Consider the following 20,277-nt stretch of genomic DNA (forward strand, 5'->3'; position numbering starts at 1 on the left):
CTGTCTCCGGAAGTCCTGACTGCCTCTCCTGTCTAACTTCTTTGATGGATGTACTAGGATTTTTTTCTTGTCTCTGCCTTCGCTGACATGTGGGTCCAGAATGGAACCAAATAGGGCTGCTCCACTGTATTTGGACGTCGAAAGACGCCATTTGGACCTCAGGTCTGTCTTCCAATTTTTGAGCCACAGTAGCCTACGCGAGGCCACTGTGGCCGCAATGGATCGTGCCGCATACTTTGTTGCGTACAGTGAAGCGTCAGACACGAATTGCGAGGCCGCGAGGAGCTTAGCCAATGTTTGGTGTACTCTGACCTGGTCTGGAGGCACCGTGCCTTGCAGTTCCCTCAGCCACATGATACTGGCCCTCGCGAAGAATGATGATGAAGTGGCTGCTCTGGCCGCCCAGGCTGCAGCCATATGGGAACGCCGGAGGAGTGTTCAAATTTCTTCTCCTCAGGTCTCAAGACCTCCGCCATGTCTCCTGGAATCGCGGAGGTAGAAAATAAGGAAATCAAGGGGTTATCTACAGTAGGAACCTCTAACATGTTAGAGAAGGAGGGAGATAGGTTGAAAAGCTTTCTTTCCGCGCTGTTAGGTGCCGGTGGGCTTGCAAGTGAGGACCATTGTTCCTCCAGCGTGGTCATAAAGACCTCCGCACATGGAATGTACTTATCTTGTGGAACCTTTTTGGCAAATAGAGGATTGGCCTCCTTGCTTGTTGAGGGCTTCTCATCCTGTACTGATGTTAGGTTGACTGTGGAAACTGCCTTTATCAGGAGTGATTTTAGGAGCGCTGGGTTAAAGAGGCCAGAGCTCGTCGCCTGCTCAGGTGCAGTCTCCTCGTCCTCTGAGAGGGGCATGTCTGACATGTCAAGGTCTACTGAGTCACCCTCTCCCAGTTGAGAGGAAGTTTCAGAGGTGCTGGTAGGGGGTGGCCTAGCCCATCCCTTACGGGGTGTGTGAAAGGCCACTTGCCCCTTAGAAGCCATGAACTGGGAGAATGCATCCTGCATGAATGCATGAAATTGTGCCGACCATATGTTCTCCTGCGCCTTGTCGTTGGGGTGAGGCGCTGGAGTGTGGTCGGGTGACGAAGCTGGTGAGGAGGGATTGGAGGAATCTAACTGTTCAGTTTCCCCAGGAGGAGACCAAGTCTTGAGCACTTCCTCGGCAGTAGGTTCTGTGCTGGGTGCCACCGCTGGGACAGGGGAAACCAAATTTGTCCCATTGGCATTGGTTCTCTGTGCCCTGCTAATTTGCCTTTCTAAAGCCAAATGTCTCCTCAAAGCCTCTCGCTCAGCCGTTTTAGACTGTCCCTTCTGAGAAAGGTGCTTTGTTTTAGCTTTCTTCTTCCCCCCCCCCTCTGATTCAGAAGATCTGCGTTTTTGTTGTTGCTGTGGGGGGGACAATTGAGGGACCTGCGTGACTGAATACGAGACATTGTCTGCCATTGTGCCAGACACCCCGAGTCGGTAATGCCTGGAGTGGGGGAATAAGATACGCAGATCAGATGCAGATGCTTGGGGCTGAGCCCTCCTCTGCCTATACAAACAATGGCCGGACAGACAGGAGTCTTTTGACAGAAGATCCTGCAAGGCAGTGACTAAAGGCCACTATAGGAACAGTCAGGGAAAAATACTCCTCCTCACCTCCTCACCTAGTCCAGACACAGTGCAGTTTATATCTCTCTCTCCCCCAGTCTGTGGCTGTGGCAACAGACCACGATCAGAACGGTTCTCTTTCTTTTCCCTCTTCCTTCCTCTTGTCTCAATTTCTTGAGATAACCTCAGATCATAGCATAAGGGGTCCCCCTTTGTCTGCAGGGAAATGGAGTCCGGGTGGTGGCCCCACCCCCAAGGGAAAAACGGCGGGTAGATCCGCTCGTTCAAAATGGCGAATGGGGAAGAAGCCACGCCTCCCAATGGTAGCCCGGGAATCCACGAGGTTCAAAACAATGGCGGATCTTTGAATTTAGCTATCAGGGAGACTCCTTTAGTCTTAAGAGGGCTGCGCCTCTCCTCTGAGGAGAAAGAAAATTTAGCGCTAGTTCTGCTCTTGTCGGGCTGCTTCTCGCGCCGCTCAGCTGATCTATGCCGAGCGGCGCCGCGGTTTGCCGCTTCCCGCGCGGCTCAGCTGTTTCGCACTGAGCGGCACCTCGTTCTGTCGGCCAAACCACTCAGCTGTTTGGCGGACCCGGAGGGCGACGAGCAACCCGGTGTGAGGTCCCCGCGCCAAACAGCTGCTCGGCGGGCCGGAAATCGGCGAGCGATCCGTTCCCGCTCCAAGCCTCCCGTTAGTCCCTGACGCCCCACTCACGAGTCCGCCGATCCTGGCTGCATCTCTCAAGTCTTATCAGCTGCCAGGAAACTTTTCTTTCAACTGGAGGAAGAGGGGATTCCTTTTCTCTCTCTTTTTTTTTTGAGTTAAATTAGTTTTGTTCTGAGAGCTGCCTCTCGCACTTCTACCAGGCTTCGAGACTGAGTCAAAACTGGGGTCACGCACAGAGGAAGGGGTGTGGCCGAAGTTTTTACCCAGTCTGCCAGGCAGGAAGGCCGTCATAGAACCCATCCATTTGGACTCTACAGCCATCCTGCTGGAGAAATAGCAAAACTAAGATATTGTGATATGGGATTTATGCAAACATCATCCGAACTGCCACTACATATCCAAATATAAAACGAAGAGAGAAAAAACTCATTCATTTCAAGCTTTCATTGTTTGCAATTCCCACTTTATGTCTTGCTGGAATATAAAACAACAGTGCCTTTGTAACCAAGATTGGAAGGGGGAAAAAAGTAAAGAGAATTTGCAGTTATATTTTTGAGACAACAAAAAAAAAGCTGCCACATTAATATACAAGTATTACAGAGACAATTCTGAGCAATGATTGAAAGATTGAAAATAGCATTAGAAGAGTTTAGGTTTTTAAGTGGCAATTGATTATGTCTCTTAAATACACAGAGAATAGGAGTTATGGAACATAAGGATGTCTTGAAGGCAATTGTTTCTCAAGCTTTTTGACTTCAATATCCCTGTTAAACATACTATATACTTGTTCTATAGATGCAAGAGAATTCATTACTTTGGTAAGGACACTAATGAGCTAACAAAAACATCCTGAATGTTCACAAAAGCTTCACTTCCCAAGAGACATACATACACATAAAAATCTGTCTGCAAAACACATCTATCTATATTTGCTTGTGTACTTATGCACACAAAGAAATATATATACATTACCATGCCGTGGTCAAATGTGAAAACACCAACATCGCGCCCGTGATGAATGTGATTTCGTCTTATAATAGGGTTTCCGTGGTTTTTAACCCAAATCCCAGCTAATGCATTATTAGAAATCTCATTATCCTCATATATCCCCTAAAAGGTTGGAAAAGAATGGCTTTAGAATGAGTTAAAATACTTAAGAAAACAATAAAAGAGATAGCAAAAAAGAAAAATGCAAGAAGTGTTACCTGTGCATGATCTGTGATGTAGAGTCCAACATTTTCACAGTCACTTATGTTACAATGCTTGATAGTGGGACAAGCCCCTTGGCCACTAACACAAACTGCAGAACCAACTGAAAATGAAGTTTGTACATATAAAAAATGAAATAAGTGTTTGACTTTCATAATATATGTGAAACAAATGCGACCAATTGTTTTTGCAACTAGAATAACTTGAATAGTTATTGCAATTTATGTAATCTTGGCCTTTCAAAATACAATACTAAGCTAAGTAAATTACTTTTTATAGAAGACAAAGAGCAGTGTAGCAATCTATAGTACTAAATTAAGAATATACAAAATACTCTGCTCTAGAGCTCTGTGGAGTAAGAACACAACAAACCACCTCCTGTTCTGGAGGTCTACCAGACCACTCCCAGAACAGCTGGACTGGGTTGAGCTGTAAGAAGCATAACATTTTCAAGTACTCCTCAGAATGGAACTTTTGCATATCCCTACCATAAATTATCTGTTAAGGACACCTGGGAACAAGTGAAGAAACATTTAAAAAGTAAAGCTCATTAGGCTGAAAGTTCATATTAACACATGAAATTTCACCACCTAGGAAAGCAGGTTCTATTACACACACACACACAATTTAGATATCTACAAATAATATTCGCTACTTAATTATTTCTACAAAGAAATTACTTACCTGTACAAGTACTTCGAATAATACAATGATCTATTATTGGACTGCAGTTGACTGTAATCTCTAAGCAATGGTGCGCATTGTGGTGTTGTGCAGATTTGTCATCAGGGTTAAACTGAAATAACATACAATAAATCCCTTTACTAGCTATTCATTTCTTTCAGTGGAGTAGGTTCAAGACAAGTATTTGCCCATGTTTCTTCTTACCCTGATTGTCATATAACCAACATAAGCATCCTCTGATCCCTCCATGAAGACAAAGGTTGAATCTCTTGTGTTTTCAATAATAACTTTATCTGCTACTTTCCCAGGAGCTTTACAAAAATATAAAATTTGTAAATAAATTACTAGATGAAAATTACAAACCATAGTTTCTAGTTTCTTTAAAAAGTAATAACACAGAATCTGCCATCATTTTTTTTTCAAAATCAAACTTTATATTGAACAGTTCAGATGAGTTTGGATTGTTTTAAGTATATTGAGACATTCAGTCCAGTAACTTTATTTTAAAAAAATTCAAAAATTGTTTTTTCTCATATTTAAATCAGACATTAATTTTAGTTTTAGTAGAAGAAACTAGACCCTCAATCAAAGCTCAAATGACAAACAATGACTTTCATACAGTGGACATGACAAGCAAAGAGAAAATCTTTGTGCTTATTTAAGAAAATAGATAGACAAAAGAAAACCCGCAATGCAATGGATTAATACGACAACAACAGTCATAGTTGTTATTCTAATAACGATCAGTCACCTAACTGAAGAGAGAACAACTATCCATAGAGTTGTCATGAGCCAATATTGACTTCACAACACAATCTCATTCAGGGCAGAGAAACAGAACACAAAACTGATTATAAAGTATTAAAGAGTTCAGGTTGTTATATACTATTGTAAAGTTCTTAAAACCAAAATAAGTTATAATGGTACCTATATCTGCACTAAGTTTAAGCAAATGAATATCTATTTGAAAAACCACCAGGAGCACAAAGTTATAATTAATCATTTGAATTTTAATCTCAGCAGTGCTAATGTACAAACTAGCCAGCTGTAAAAATGAAAGAGTACATTTTCAAGATAAATTCAGCACAGGAAACATGCTGTCATTTTGGAACATTTTTTCCATTAAATCTAAGGAAGGTATCCATTCCATCTGATATTGATAAGGGGATGGATAGGAACAAATGGATAGGTGACAAACAACAGGGAGAAAGCAGAACTATTTAACTCGTGTTTTGCATCTGTCTTTACACAAAGGGAAAAAACAGACCAACCTATCAAAAATAGTGCCATAAAAAACAAAACAGAAACACAAGTTAAGATAGGCAAGAAAATGGTTAGGGAGCACCTGTCCAGCCTAGATGAGTCAAATCGCCAAGGACCAGATGGATTACACCCCAAGTTCTCAAAGGAACTGGCAGCTGTAATATCGGAGCACTGGGAACTATATTTTTCAAAGATCCTGAACACATGAAAACTACCCGAGGGACTGGAAAAGAGCTGATGTAGTTTCCCATCCTCACAAAAGGAAAAAATGGATCGCAGGGAATTACAGAAGACCTAATCATCCTGACCTCAATACCTGGGAAGATCTGTAAAAGATAATCAACATACGAATCAACGACGAACACCTAGAGAAACAAAGTCATTACTAAAAGCCAACATGGTTTGTCAAAAATAGATCATGCCAGACAAATCTTATTGCATTCTTTGACCAAGTGACAAAATTAGTGGATCAGAGGAATGCTGTGGACATAATTTACTTGGACTTCAGTAAGGCATTTGATAAAGTATATCACAACCTACTACTTGATAAGATAGAAAAATGTGGGGTAGACAGAATCACCACCAGATGGATCCGTAGCTGGCTGACTGGCCGTACTCAGCAAGTGGTCCTCAATGGAACCGCATCTATATGGAGGAAGTGTGTAGTGGTGTGCCCCAGGGCTCTGTTCTGGGCCCAGTGCTCTTCAACATCTTCATCAATGATTTGGATGAAGGGATAGATGGGGAACTCATCAAATTTGCAGTCGACATCAAGCTGGCAGGAATAGCCAACACTCCAGAAACAGCTTTTAGACAGAAGTAAATCGGACAGACTTGAACACTGGGCGACTAACTAACAAAATGAAATTCAATGGCGAAAAAGCAAGGTTCTACATTTAGGCAAGAAAAACCAACTGTCAACAAGTACAGCATAGGGGACGCAATGCTCAATATAGTACCTGTGAGAGGACCTCGGAGTCACTAGTTAGACAATCCTTAATATGAGCCAGCATGTGCTGCGCTGTCACAAAAGGCAACACATGCTAGGCTGCATGAACAGAGGGATTAGAATCAAGATCACGTGATTATTAATACCACTCTTTTAATGCCTTGGTAAGGGCCGAGCCACTGGAATCTGCATCCAGTTTTGGTCACCACGATGTAAAAAAAGATGTTTGAGACTCTAGAAAGAGTACAGAGAAGAGCAACAAATATGATTAGGGGACTGGAGGCTAAAACATATAAGGAACGGTTGCGAGAATTGGGTATGTCTAGTTTAACGAAGAGAATGACAAGGGGGGACATGATAGCAGTATTCCAATATCTCAGGGGCTGCCATAAAGAAGAGGGAATTAAGCTATTTTCCAAAGCACCTAAGGCAGGACAAGAAGCAACGGGTGGAAACTAGTCAAGGAGAGAAGCTTCCTGACAGTGAGAACAATTAATCAGTGGAACAGCCTGCCTCCAGACGCAGTAAATGCTCCAACACTGGAAGTTTTGTCAAGAAGAGACTGACGCCATTTGTCCGAATGTGTAGGGTTTCCTGCCCGAGCAGGGGGTTGGACTAGATGACCTCCAAGGTCCCTTCCACTTTACTATTATTATTATTATTATTATTATATTATTATTATTATTATTATTATTATTATTATTATTTCAATCATCGCACAGTCAGCCAGATGTTCAGACTGGATTTGGCATTTTGTCTACCTATCGAGTCCTTACCCAGGACCTGGGATAGGCAGATGTGGATGTTTGATGGTATTACAGGTATCGTCGCAGGATGGAAGCAGTTCCTAGTAAGGCCGCCTTTTTCAATTGACTAATAGCGAATTTGTCAATGCCAATGGTGTTCAAGTGGTGCTCCAGTTGTTTTGGGATTGCACACAAGGAGCCTATGACTATTTGTACTACCCTTGCTTGCTTTTGCCACAGTCTTTCTATTTCTATTTGTAGGTCTTTGTATTTTGTTATCTTCTCCAGTTCTTTCTCTTCTATTCTGCTGTCTCCAGGCACTGCCACGTCCACTATCCAGACTTTTTTGTCTTTCTTATTGACAATTGTTAAGTCTGGGTGTTATGTTGCAGGTGCTTGTCTGTTTGAATTCTGAAGTCCCAGAGCAGTTTAATTTTATCATTTTCTATGACTTTCTCTATTTTATGATCCCACCAGTTTTTGCTTACAGGCAAATGATATTTTTTTGCAGATCTTCCAATGCACCATTGTTGCTACTTTGTCATGCCACTGCTTGTAGTCAGTCTGTGCAATCTTCTTGCAACAGCTTACCAAGTGGTCCACTGTTTCTTCAGCTTCTTTGCATAGGCGTCACTTACTGTCTGTTGCTGTCTTCTCAATTTTGACTTTGTATGCATTTGTCCTTAAGGCTTGGTCTTGTGCAGCCAGAATTAGTCCCTCGGTCTCTTTCTTCAATTTTCCTGCTCTTAGCCATTGCCAGGTTTTATTATTATCGGCTTTCCCAGCTATTTTTTTCATGTATTGGCCATGTAGTGCTTTGTCTTCCCATGCCTCTATTCTGTTCTTCATTTGGTCTTTCTTGTAGGCCAGTTTGATCTCTCCAGTAGTTAGTAAGCCTTCCTGATATACTAATTTCAGTGCATCTTCATCATTGTTCTTCAGATATTCTTCCAAAGACATTTTTCTTCTTCAACCATCTGATGTACTTGTAGCAGTCCACGCCCATCTATTTGCCTTGGTAGATAAAGTCTATCAATGTCACTGCGTGGATGAAGGGCATGATTCATTGTCATTATTTTTCTGGTCTGCCTATCCATTGCTTTTAGTTCTTCTTGAGTCCAGTCCACTATTCCAGCTGTGTACCTAATGACTGGGATTGCCCAGGTGTTGATTGCCTTTATGGTATTTCCTCCATTGAGTTTGGACTTTAAGATTTTCTTCACTCTCTTGATGTATTCACCTCTAATCTTTTTCTTGACTTCATTGTGCTTGATGTTGTCAGCTTGAAGGATACCCAAGTATTTGTAGTACTCTTCCTCATCCAGACTCTTAATGTTATTTTCGTGGGGCATCTTGATTCCTTCAGTTTTCACTATTTTTCCTTGTTTGATAGTAAGTGTGGCACATTTGTCCAAGCCAAACTCCATTACAATATCTTGGCTATATATACGGACAGTGTTGAGCAGCGATTCTATTTCAGATGATGTTTTTCCATACAGCTTCAGATCATCCATGTAAAGGAGGTGGGATAGTCTAGCAGATGTTTTTGATGTTTGATAGCCATGTCCTGAGTTATTCAGTATTGTTGACAGAGGAAACAGTGCAATAACAAATAGTAATGGTGATAATGAATCTCCTTGAAATATTCCTCTCTTGATATTAACCTCTCCCAGCTCTCACCATTGATCTGCAACTGTGTCTTCCATTGTGCCATCGATCTTTGCACAAATTTTCTGATGTTTCTACTGACTCCTGTTATTTCTAGGCACTTGATTATCCAATCATGTGGCAGAGAGTCAAATGCCTTTTTGTAGTCAATCCATGCCACATTCAGGTTGGTCTTCCTTCTCTTGCAGTTTTCCAAGATCATTTTGTCTATTAGGAGTTGATCTTTTGTTCCTCTGCTATTGGGGCGGTTTCCTTTCTGCTCAGGTGGAAAGAGATTGTTTTCAACTAGATGCTGTTGTACTGCATCAGCTACCACACCAGTTAGTAATTTGAAAGTTGTTGGTAAGCAGGTAATTGGCCTGTAGTTACCTGGTGTTGCCCCTTTTGCTGGATTTTTCATTATTAGGTAGGTTTTCCCAGTTGTTAGCCACTTTTCAATTTCTCCTCCTTGTAGTATATTGTTGAATTGCTTGGCAATGAGTGGGTGTATAACAGTTAGATGTTTCAACCAAAACCCATGCAGTTCATCTTCACCTGGTGCTGACCAATTTTTGATTTTCTTTGCTCTTTTTTCTACCATTTTTGTTGTTATTACTAGTTCTTTCATTTCAACTTCTGTTTTATTTGCATCCACCTCTTTTAACCAAGCTGCATCCTTGTTGTATTTCTTTGGGTTATCCCATATCTGCTTCCAGAATTGCACTGTTTCTTCCTTGTCATGTTACATTTCTAAAAGGAATACTTACATATAATTCACCTTCCCTATAATTTATTTTGACAAATTCAATATAAATAAAAGCTAACTTTGTCCCTCTTAAAATACTTTTGCCATTAATTACATATATTTGAATGAAATTCTATATGACTCATCAGTAAGTATTTCCAGAATAATACATATAAATACTAACATATAAAAGGAAAAAATGCTGCTAATCAAGACCTTGAGACAACACTTGGACTGTCTTAGAAACAAGATTCAATAAGATCACATTTTTGATGGTAATAAACCACTGCACACTGCCCCTTATTTATAAACAACCAGAAGCTCCTTGGCTTACACTCAGAATAACAGCCATAATAAACTGGGAGATATAGGGATGTGCGTAAAATTCCACACCATGACCGCTGAGGGGAATGGTGAGAGGGAAGAGATCAGGAAAGGAGGAGGTATTTGACTCTTGGTTGATGCCAAGACTACTGAGGAACAGGGCATAGACCACGCAGAGAAAGCAATAGTGGCACCACAAATTCTCATTTTTGAATATATCCAGTCCCTGTTTAAACTTCCAAGTTAGTGATCACAACATAAAATACATACCGTATTTTCCGGCGTCTAGGACGACTCGGCGTATAAAATAACCCCTGACTTCGGCGCCGAGTTGCATGCCTAGAAAGTCGTCTTATACGCCGGAAACTACCGTAATTTCCGGCATATAAGACGACCCCCGACTTCGGCGCCAATTTGAATGCTTTAGAAAGTCGTCTTATATGCCGGAAAATATGGTAGTTAGGTTAAGTATATGCTATCTCTTTTATCTAAATCTTCCAATGAGCTTCACTGGAAGAATTCAAATCCTATTGTTCTGGGAGGATGAAAACTTATTCAAGTTCTTCACAATATTTATAATGTTTATATGCTGTAATCATGTTCACCTTCAGTCTCCCTTTTCCAAAGCTAAAAACACAAATTACACAGGACATTGAAAAGCAATTAAAAAAAACATTTTTTCAAAAGACTAGATGACCACGTTGTTTGAATATGACATATGTAACTGAATCTATTCAGCAATATTAAGTACACTTGGTTTTCATTCGAGATTCTGAAACAATCAGAATCAGAACAAATGTTCTTCAGTCAACCCTCTGAGATACGGGGCGTCAGGAAACAAGAGTCCCTGAGGGTCCTGGAATGTATCTTAACCTCTCTCTAGTTTAACATGCCTAATACAATTAAGGTGCTCTCTACATTCTTCTGACATTACTTTACACTACCTCCCCATCAGAATCATTCCTTCCTCCTGCAAGCGAAGATGGTCCCAGCAGCTTATCAAGATCAAGAAAAAAGTTTGAAACAGGTGTAGTCAAACCTGGAATATGCCCCCCCAAAAACCCCATTGTCTGGCAGTAGCAAGCCGAGGACCTAAAGCAGTAGAAAGATAAAATGAAGGCATTGCTGGGAGACTTGAGAAGTCTACTTTGACCCTACTACAAAAGGTTAGGCATTGCATCATGGCCTATGAGGTAAGCAGATCACATTTGTGGTTATTCCAGTGGAATTTGCTGAAGGATACAATTACCATTTCTAGCTGTTGATTCTGATTCTGTTGATACTGCTGTGGTTTCTAAGTATGGATTACTAAAAATGAAAATACAGCAATGTATCTGTCAATGCAAAACCTATAATGGAAGGTGCAAGAAAAACCTTGGACTTCTTGTTTATGGACCAGTCTACTATGGAATTTTCTGAAATAACCTTGACAATCTGGTCATGTAACAATATTTAAAATCAGTCACCAGCAGAGGGATTTGATGCAGGCAAACCAAGAGGATGAATTGTCTCCTATTCATCTGGAGGACCAGTACCTACCAATAGCAGATGGGAAAACAATTAACTGAATGTATATCTATTATGCCTGTTTTCTTCTAGCAACCTAGACTGAAAAATTTCCAAAGAATAAGTATCTCAGAGCTTTGATTAATAATATTCTTTTGAAATGGTTAAGTTTACAAAACAAGAATTCTTAGCAAATATTCTACTCTTAACAGAGAATAATATATATGAGCAAGTTAAAGTGGCAAGATTCTGCATACATTTCTTGTATTTTTGTGATGTAAAGGGGAATAGATCAGTTTTCTATGAAGACAGCACTTTTTGATTTTTTTGGGGGGGAGGGAGATACTAAAACTAGCTCATAAACTTGCCTAGTAATTGGAGAGTAATTACTTTAACTGTTGTTATGCAGGAGATCTTGAATACAAGTACCTGAAGAATACAGAGTTGCAATAATGGGAGGAAAATGGCTCCTCTGGAGCCATCTACATGTGCCACTATGATTTGGATAATCTGCAAAGAAAGAATGAAAGTTTTATAACTGAGCCATAAATTGATGGATGGTAAATGTTGGATTACATTAGGAATATCTTAGGGCAGAACTGTTGCCTACGTACAGTAACCATTTAGCTCCATGTTTGAGAAGCAGCAGGCTTAATGTTTAAGCTATGGGAAATATGGGAGAAAGAAAAAGCATAACTTAATTTAGGGCTTTTCTAACTAAGGTTTGTGGAGCTCTAGGGTTCCATGGGATCTTGATGGACAAAAACAAATAAAGTTCACTCAAATGCAGCCAATTTTCTATCACTACAGCTTTGCCTCAATTGTTCCAGTTTTTTTTTTTTAAATAGGTTCAGTGGTTGTTTGAAAACCCAGTTTCAGTGATGGGAGTACAAGTAGTCCATCAAGTTGGAAGTTGGGACAAATGTTAAATAAAGTGCCTCAAGTAACAACTAGCTATTGTTGCATTCATTAAACAAATATATGGTCTTTAAGTGGAGGTCAGGGGTGGGAGATACTGGGAGGTCTAGTGCAGGGACAGGCCCATCTGCCTCAGGCCTCCCCCACTCCAAGATATCCCATGCTCGGCTTCTTACCCCAAGTGCTTCCTATGACAGCATGCTGGCCAGCTGAACAACTGTCTTCCATCGAGAAACAATGGGGAAGGAAAACACTGGGTGTGCCTGCCTTTCTTAATTCTGCTCCTACCCTTTCTCTTGCCAAGGTGGTCTGTCTTTCTGGGGTAAAAAAAGGACCAGTTCTCTAGCTTTCAGAACTTTCTCCCTATTAGCTCCAAAAGTTTAGCAGGATACAATATACATGCAGCAAAACAGGAGAGACAATGGATCCACTAGGACTTGCCTTTAAGTCACACAAACAGGTTTGCAAGGACCAGTGTCAGCTAAACTTTTGGAGCTGAATTCAAGGCAAAAAGCTGCAGAAAGATGTTCTTTGCTTGCTTGATTCCATCCCTTTACTGTTCAGCCTGGAATCAAGGTAAGGTTTTTAAAAGGGTTAGAAATTGGAGAGCAGAGGCAGAGAGTTTAGTTTTAGTACTTAGCTCTGAGGGATGGGGGTGGGGAGACAGCAAAAGTCCAACCCTTCGAGTTTTTTGTGTTTTCTTCATTGAAGAACTGTGACTTCCTCAAAGAGGGAGGGATTAAACAAGGAAAAGGTTTTGAAAAGTTTATCCTGAAGCTGCCGGTTTTGTATGCAGAGCTAATTGCCCAAAGTCTAGCAAAAGCCAGGAGACATTTGCAGCCTTGCAAAGGCTAGCTGATCAAAGCAGAAAGCTCCAAAAGCGGCTGCCATTTTCTGCAAGGAATTGTCAGGGTGCTGAAAATGGCAGCTGCTTCCAAGAGAAATGGGGAGCAGGCCCAAGCAGTGCAGGGTCTTTTTGGGATGGAAGGAAGAGAGGCGGGGTGGGTGGGTGCTGCAACTGTTGTAACTTTGAAACAGGGTCATATGTAGTTTTGGGGTATCTGTCATAACTTTGAACATTCATTAAGTGATCTGTGGTTTCTTGAGGACTATCAGTACAAGAAGGGTACTTTCATACTGGCATAGCAAAATTAAATGACCTTGTTTATTGACATACAATAAAGATTCTTATCAAGCCATGCCTTATTGAACAGATACCAAACTGAAGTTTAACAATTCTGCAGGCACACAACCCATAAATGTAAATCACAGAAATCATAATGAGTAACAATATGTTTACCAGAATGATTAGGAAAAACTGGCCAGAATATGTCCTTGTTGTTGCTTGACACAATGACTGAAAAAGCAATCTAGTGAAAAATACATTTCATCCACAGCAGGAAGATTTGTGATCACATACTTGACCTAAATATCTTGGGAACTTCTGCAAAGTTCAAGCCTGAAAATTTGATAGTAGAAGGAGAGGGACTTGAGTTACCCAGGGAAACAGTTCAGCATAGGAATGTACAACTGGCACAGTCACCCAATAAAGAAACAAAATACCTTGATGGTGAAGGAGCATAACAATTCATTTTTAAAAAAAAATCTCAAGAGCATGGGGAAGTCAAACAGTACAACACTGAACTGGTAGATGTATTCAGCAATTATAAATTAAAAGAAGAACAGTGGTATAATAACTACAAAAGTAGTAGCCTATTACACGTACTGAATTGTTTTCCTATATTTTGGCTGTTCTAGAGTGAGACCTCATGAGGTAACCAATTCTGATATTAAAATCATCAAAGGAGAAAGTCTCAATTTCAATCAGTATAAAGTATAACAAGATCTCACTTTGAGATTAATTCCTCTACCTGAACATAACTGGAAAAACATGAATACTACTAATAAGAAGAATCCATAAATGGAAGAACTGGTGTTAAAGGGATTAGAGAATACCACTATAGAGACTTTTCAAAATTAATTCAACCACATATGCGTTAATCCTATGATAGTAGCTATGCTTAGACATATGGTATGCATGGGGGGGGGGGGCTACTGAACTGTTGAAGATCCTATATTGGTCTCTCTGCAGGTACATAACCATAAGTGTAAATCTCAGAGAACATGATGAACACGATGTTTACCAGAGTGGGCAAGAGACTGTCTTTCATTGTACCTAGAGACATAAAAGTAAATTCTTTGGTCCTGTCTGGTAGAATGATAGAAAAAACGATCTAACAAAGAATATGCTCCAGCCACAGTAGGAAGATTTGTGATTGCACATTTGACCAAAAGAAGTGAAATCCGCTATGCATTTGCCAGTTTTATAATTCACAAATGATCACAATGGACAGCTAAGAATTATGATCAAGAAGCAAAGAAATTAAAGGCAATGGTAGGGCTACTTTAACCTAAAACGTCCATCAACCATTAATTGGGAAAGGAATTGGGAAGGTAGCAAGAGTTGTCTGCTTGCAAGGTACCAGCAATGTGAGATTGTAGGGGCATCTTGGGCTCAGATTCCCAAGGTGCATGACTGTTGTCTTGGCTAATGAGCAGTAAGATCCTTTCACTGAGAACCATTGAAGGTAAGTGGCTCCATTCCTTTCCCTTTACTCTGCTACAGAGGTGTGACCACTGTTTATTCTTCTTTTGCCACTTTCCCAGTTGGCAGTAGAGAATGAATTGTAATCAAGCTCATATGAACATGTAACTAACAAAAGAGTTTCATGGAAACAGTACCTTTAATCAAATAATGCTCTTCTGGAGGCAACAAACATTATTTTCTTCTGTGTGCAGTGATCAATTCAGGCAAAATGGAATACAACTCAGAAGATCCATTAATGTCCATGGGAGTTAAATGGATTCAGGGGAGTACTTTAAGATTTTGATTTGGAGGAGGCCAAGCAGATGATTAAATATTTTTGCTGGCTCCTAATGGCTTTGATTACAAGTCTGGAACATACATATAAATACATGTTTATTCAGACATTTTGGACTTAGTCAGTGACTGGCCCAAAGCCACATCTGAGTTTCTGTGGCTGAGAGTAGTCTAAAACCCCAATTTTCCTGCACCTTAATCACTACATTACATTGGTATTAGATTAGGAAAACAGCACTAGGAAATTATTATTCTTTCTCCCATCGTGTTTTCCTATCCACAAATATCACTCTTTTAGTTATTAAAAGCTATTTGGGAAAGAGATATATCCAGTGGTGGGATTCAGCCAGTTTGCACCACTTCGGCAGAGCCGGTAGCTAATTTTTTGTTGCCCAGGACCAGAACTGACTTCCGGAAACGGCATCCACACAGAGAACCGGTTGTTCACATATTTGAATCCCACCACCGGATATATCCTTCCCTCCCGGATATATCCTTCCCTCCTTCAGAAAAGAAGAAAGGTTACATGAATTTTGAATGGCAAATTATGCTATGAAAAAGGTTATGTATATCTTCCATCTCCAACTAACACACACCTAACTAAACAACTTGATTGCTGCAGGTTGTGAGATACCAGGAGAGCTGTTTGATTCAATTGTAAATGAATGAAGATTTTAAGGTGTCTGCAGTTTAATTAACCCAATAATTATATCAGTCGATTCAAAAGGCACCTTTAATATTATTAAATAACAACATCTATCCAGGTCCTTGGGAAGGACTTGATAGGTGGACCTAAATTCAAAATCTAGTCTAAACATCTGGCTGACTGTGCAACCAACCACAATATCTTAGTCTCTAGTGCCTCAAAGTTGGCACGGTTGTCGTTTCCTTATTGGCACGTCATGTTTGTGTCAGAAGCAACTAAGGCACTTCTGGGTTGAAAGGATTAGCTGATGACATCACGGTTGCCTAGAGGACACCCAGTTAGGAACTTTTTTCATGTCCCCATTAATGCACCCACCAAAGTGGTACCCATCTATTTACTTGTGATAACTTGTTCTCAAACTGTGAGATTGACAGGACCTGAAGTAAATGATGGGTGCTCACCCGGCCATTGCTATTAGTCAATCCAGCATCCTAACCATGTGAACCACTGCGCTCCTCTATTTTTGGCATTTAATACTACATCATAATGTAATTTGTTTTCTGTTTAGTATAATGTATTAGCATGTTCCAAAAGGAAACCATTGTTTATTTTTTATATATAAGCCACTACATTTATCAAGATCTTGGCTTGCTTAGGATCTTAAATTACGTCTAATTTCTTTTTGTGCCTGTCCATTTGGAGGCAGGGGAGAACGAACTGCCAGAAAAAAGACATAAAGTAAGAAGCGGCCAACCTATTCATAATTGTTTCAACACAATTCTGTGTTAATGTGAAGGGCAAGGCTAGCATCTTTAAACTAAAATAACATATTCTAAGGACAAAAGAAAAATTTATTGACAATAAAATTGTATCCAATGTAGAAAAACATTGGGGTAAAATACTGCATGGAAGTTTCCACTGCAGAACACAAAAGTAAAACCCCCGAACACAATTAGGAAATTTATAATTAACATCCCTCTGCTAAGGAAACTCCAGTTTATTAAGCTGTTTCTGTCAAGGTCAGTAGAAAGGCTTTAGGAACAAAAAAAATGCAGTATCAAATATAGAAACCAAAAAATAAAGTGAATTAGTTTTACAAAAGTGCAAAATATATAATCATTTCTACTTTAGCTCAAGAGAGGAAGAACAATAAAATAATCATAAAAAAGAGAAACCAGCTATTGCAAAATAAGTGGGTTTATTTGAAATATTGGATTAAAAAAGAGGGAAATAACTTAAATGCTGGTCTCTTTCTAAGAAAGAAATCTGATGAGGCTGAACTTTATTGTAGAAAAGAAGAAGGGGGGAGCTTGTTCAATGTTTTAATGTTTCCTCAGAAACAAAAAAAACCCTAATACGAAATGAAATAAAGAGTGCTGTCTGGAACTTAGTGTAGTAAAAATAACTTATTAGTTTTGTAGCTTGTTGTCTTGGTATTTCTCACATGACTATAAAGCAAATGGCTCTGTTTATGAAAGTTAAATACAATGGTTAATTAAAGCAAGTGATACTAAGATGTTTTCAAATTGAATACCTGCACCAATCATCGTTATAGGAGATTCAATGTATATCCATTCATCTGTGTATATGCCCGAGTGAACAAAGATAAGTCCATCAAAGTGAGCTTCTTGTACACCACCTAATGCATCTTCAATGGTGTCATAATACTAAAAGAAAACAAAGGAACTGCTTAGAGATAAATAGCTATTGAAAAAGTATACTAGTAATCAATTAGGGTAATTTTAAGATGTACCAGCATATTTTCTCTTCCTTTGTATCTTGCTGGGTTGCTGTAGAAATATTCAGCAAATCCTGGCTTTACATGTGCTCCTTTATACTAAAATTTGAGAAAAAAATGTTAAGTTATGGTAAACCGTATTTTTTGAGCTACACCAGAGAAAGAGAGAAATAATAACACACGTGTTAAATATTGCATTGCAAAACACCTGGAAGTAATTCACATCATTTCAATACATTATTAATTGTGCTCAGTAGATGGTTCTAAATTTCAGGCTTCTTTAATTCAAGAACAGATATGAAAATAATTTGGTGGGAGTTAGGAAACAGACCTAATTAGAATCTTGTTGAGGTGCTTCCAACTTTAAAAGGCAACACTGGTCATAGGACTCCCAGAAGAATGTGCCCTTGGTCTGAAATACAGTGAACTTCATTCTTTAAAACTTACTGGAATTTGCCATAAAGCTGGCTCAATAATGTATGAAGAATGCAAAATAATATTATGCATTTTGCTATTATACACTGCCTAAGCCATGTTACTGCTTGCTTTACATACACACACAAATATATTAAAATACACTGGCACTGCCGTAAGCCAGCAAAAATGAGGAAGACTATGAATAAAAGAGACTATGAATAAAATGATTTCCTAAGAATTCTCAACCTGTTGAATTAGTCATATTAATTACTATTCTTGATTTACCTTTTCTTGATTTCACAAATTATGTGACAATAGAATGTATATGGATTGAGTATTAAAACTTCTCATTTTAGTAATCACTTTTGACTTAAATTCTTGAGTTCTCACTCAATGTTATTTACACTTTATTCATATTACAAGTAGTCCTTATTTACAGATTGCCTCATTTAACGACCACTCACAGTTGTGATGATGATGATGAAAAAGTAATTTTATGAGCAATCCTCGCATTTACGACCTTTGCAGGTCTGTAAAGCAAAGGAAAGCTGAAGTAAGGTCCTAAATACAGTTGTGGATTTAGTTAGTTATCACTTTGCTGAATAAAGTGTTTCTGGAACCAAATATGGTCCCTAAGACTATCTGTATACTACAATATTGACATACTAATTGTCTTTTATTTCATACCCTTTGATCAGTTCCCTTCTCTAGTTTTTAAGTTTTTCTATTAATATGCTCCCAATAGAACATTCTTCTCAAAATAAAAGGCACCCTTTTCACTGCAGTTTAGCCCAAAGAACTGTATATTAAATGCACCATATAACATCTCAAGAATTATATTTCATCAGCGTAGAAATGAGGAACTTTAATGTAATGATTTGAGAATATAAAACTGAACCAGGGACTTAGGAAATGAAGCTATCATGGTAGTAGCGCAAATCAAGATCTCAAAACTATGAACTGATTGAAAGATAGCAGATGAATAAATGTTGAGTATCCCTACTCTTGACTATTCTTCAGCATTTCAACCATTGTAAACATGTAACATAAATAAGGTTTTAAAAAACATATATATATACCAGTTGCTGAAAACTTTCTTTCCATGGATTTGGATGTTCATATTCTTCTGGATTTATTTGATAAAATTTACCAGGTTCAGGATGCATCATTGGACGTGTATATTCAAATACTTCCATGTATAATCGCTTCCTGAATAAAGACATTATGAATAGAAAATTGCAAATAAATTTTAAGAGAACACAGATATAAATTATACAGATAAAAATTATATGAAATCATAATCATTAAGAGTAATTTTTAATATAAATTTCTTTGAATACAAGGAAACATGAACAAGGAATTAAGGTTATAGATCTATAAAAGCACCTGGCTGAACAGAAATTGTTTATCAACTCTTTTTTTCTCTTTTTCCTTCACAAATTAATCCTCTTATTCTACTAAAGATTCTTGTATAAAAGCAAGATGTGCTGCCTTTTTCCATTTTCTAAATGGAAAATTAAATCAAGCAACTGCTAAGCAGCATTCATAGAACTACATGATGTTTTATGAAAGAATGCACTCTGCAAATACAGATATATATTACTCCTGTTATGAAATAGTCCTTCCTTAAATTAATATCTGAAGAGGTGAAAGAACTTCCACATTTTAGCATTGATTCATGATTTATTCTGTGTTCAAGGTCATTAACTTTTAAAGCTTGTTGTTAATTGCGAAGTCGTGTCCGACCCATCGCGACCCCATGGACAATGTTCCTCCAGGTCTTCCTGTCCTCTACCATCTTCTGGAGTCCATTTAAGTTCACACCTACTGCTTCAGTGACTCCATCCAGCCATCTCATTCTCTGTCATCCCTTTCTTCTATTGCCCTCAATCTTTCCCAGCATTAGGCCCTTCTCCAGTGAGTCCTTCGTTCTCATTAGGTGGCCAAAGTATTTGAGTTTCAACTTCAGGATCTGGCCTTCTAAAGAGCAGTCGGGGTTGATCTCCTCTAGGACTGACCGGTTTGAACGCCTTGCAGTCCAAGGGACTTGCAGGAGTCTTCTCCAGCACCATAGTTCAAAGGCCTCAATTCTTTGGCGCTCAGCCTTTCTTATGGTCTAACTTTCACAGCCATACATTGCAACTGGTAAAACCATGGCCTGGACTATACGCACTTTTGTTGGCAAAAGGCTTTTGCATAATCAATGAAGCAGAAGTAGATGTTTTTCTGGAACTTTTAAAGCTAGAGCTTTTTTATTTTAGGTGCTAGCTAAAATCAAGTTTTTGATGACATATGAACTGCCTTTTTAGATGTATAATGTTATTTACAGACCTCTA

General features: G+C 39.1%; 1 protein-coding gene across 5 annotated transcripts in view; it reads right to left on the reverse strand.

The window, feature by feature from the left end:
• Positions 1–449: 449 nt before the first annotated feature.
• The window catches only part of LOC120307121 (F-box only protein 11-like), a 70,092-nt gene continuing 50,264 nt past the window's right edge, over positions 450–20,277 (reverse strand). Inside the window, exons 5-12 of one of the 5 annotated variants that reach the window (XM_039341420.1) lie at positions 19,021–19,150; positions 17,540–17,623; positions 17,321–17,453; positions 4,366–4,472; positions 4,162–4,273; positions 3,474–3,580; positions 3,241–3,378; positions 450–481 (exon numbers count right to left, since the gene is read on the reverse strand). In XM_039341420.1, the coding sequence (XP_039197354.1) occupies positions 461–481; positions 3,241–3,378; positions 3,474–3,580; positions 4,162–4,273; positions 4,366–4,472; positions 17,321–17,453; positions 17,540–17,623; positions 19,021–19,150 (832 nt within the window). In that variant the 3' untranslated portion in view covers positions 450–460. Of the gene's footprint in view, positions 482–2,586; positions 3,379–3,473; positions 3,581–4,161; positions 4,274–4,365; positions 4,473–17,320; positions 17,454–17,539; positions 17,624–19,020; positions 19,151–20,277 lie in introns of those variants that run through there. The other 4 variants (XM_039341419.1, XM_039341421.1, XM_039341422.1 and 1 more) reach the window with 4 other exon arrangements.

The sequence above is a fragment of the Crotalus tigris genome, unplaced genomic scaffold, assembly GCF_016545835.1.
Source record: "Crotalus tigris isolate CLP2741 ecotype Arizona unplaced genomic scaffold, ASM1654583v1 scf7180000017765.3138416, whole genome shotgun sequence".
NCBI lineage: Eukaryota > Metazoa > Chordata > Lepidosauria > Squamata > Viperidae > Crotalus > Crotalus tigris.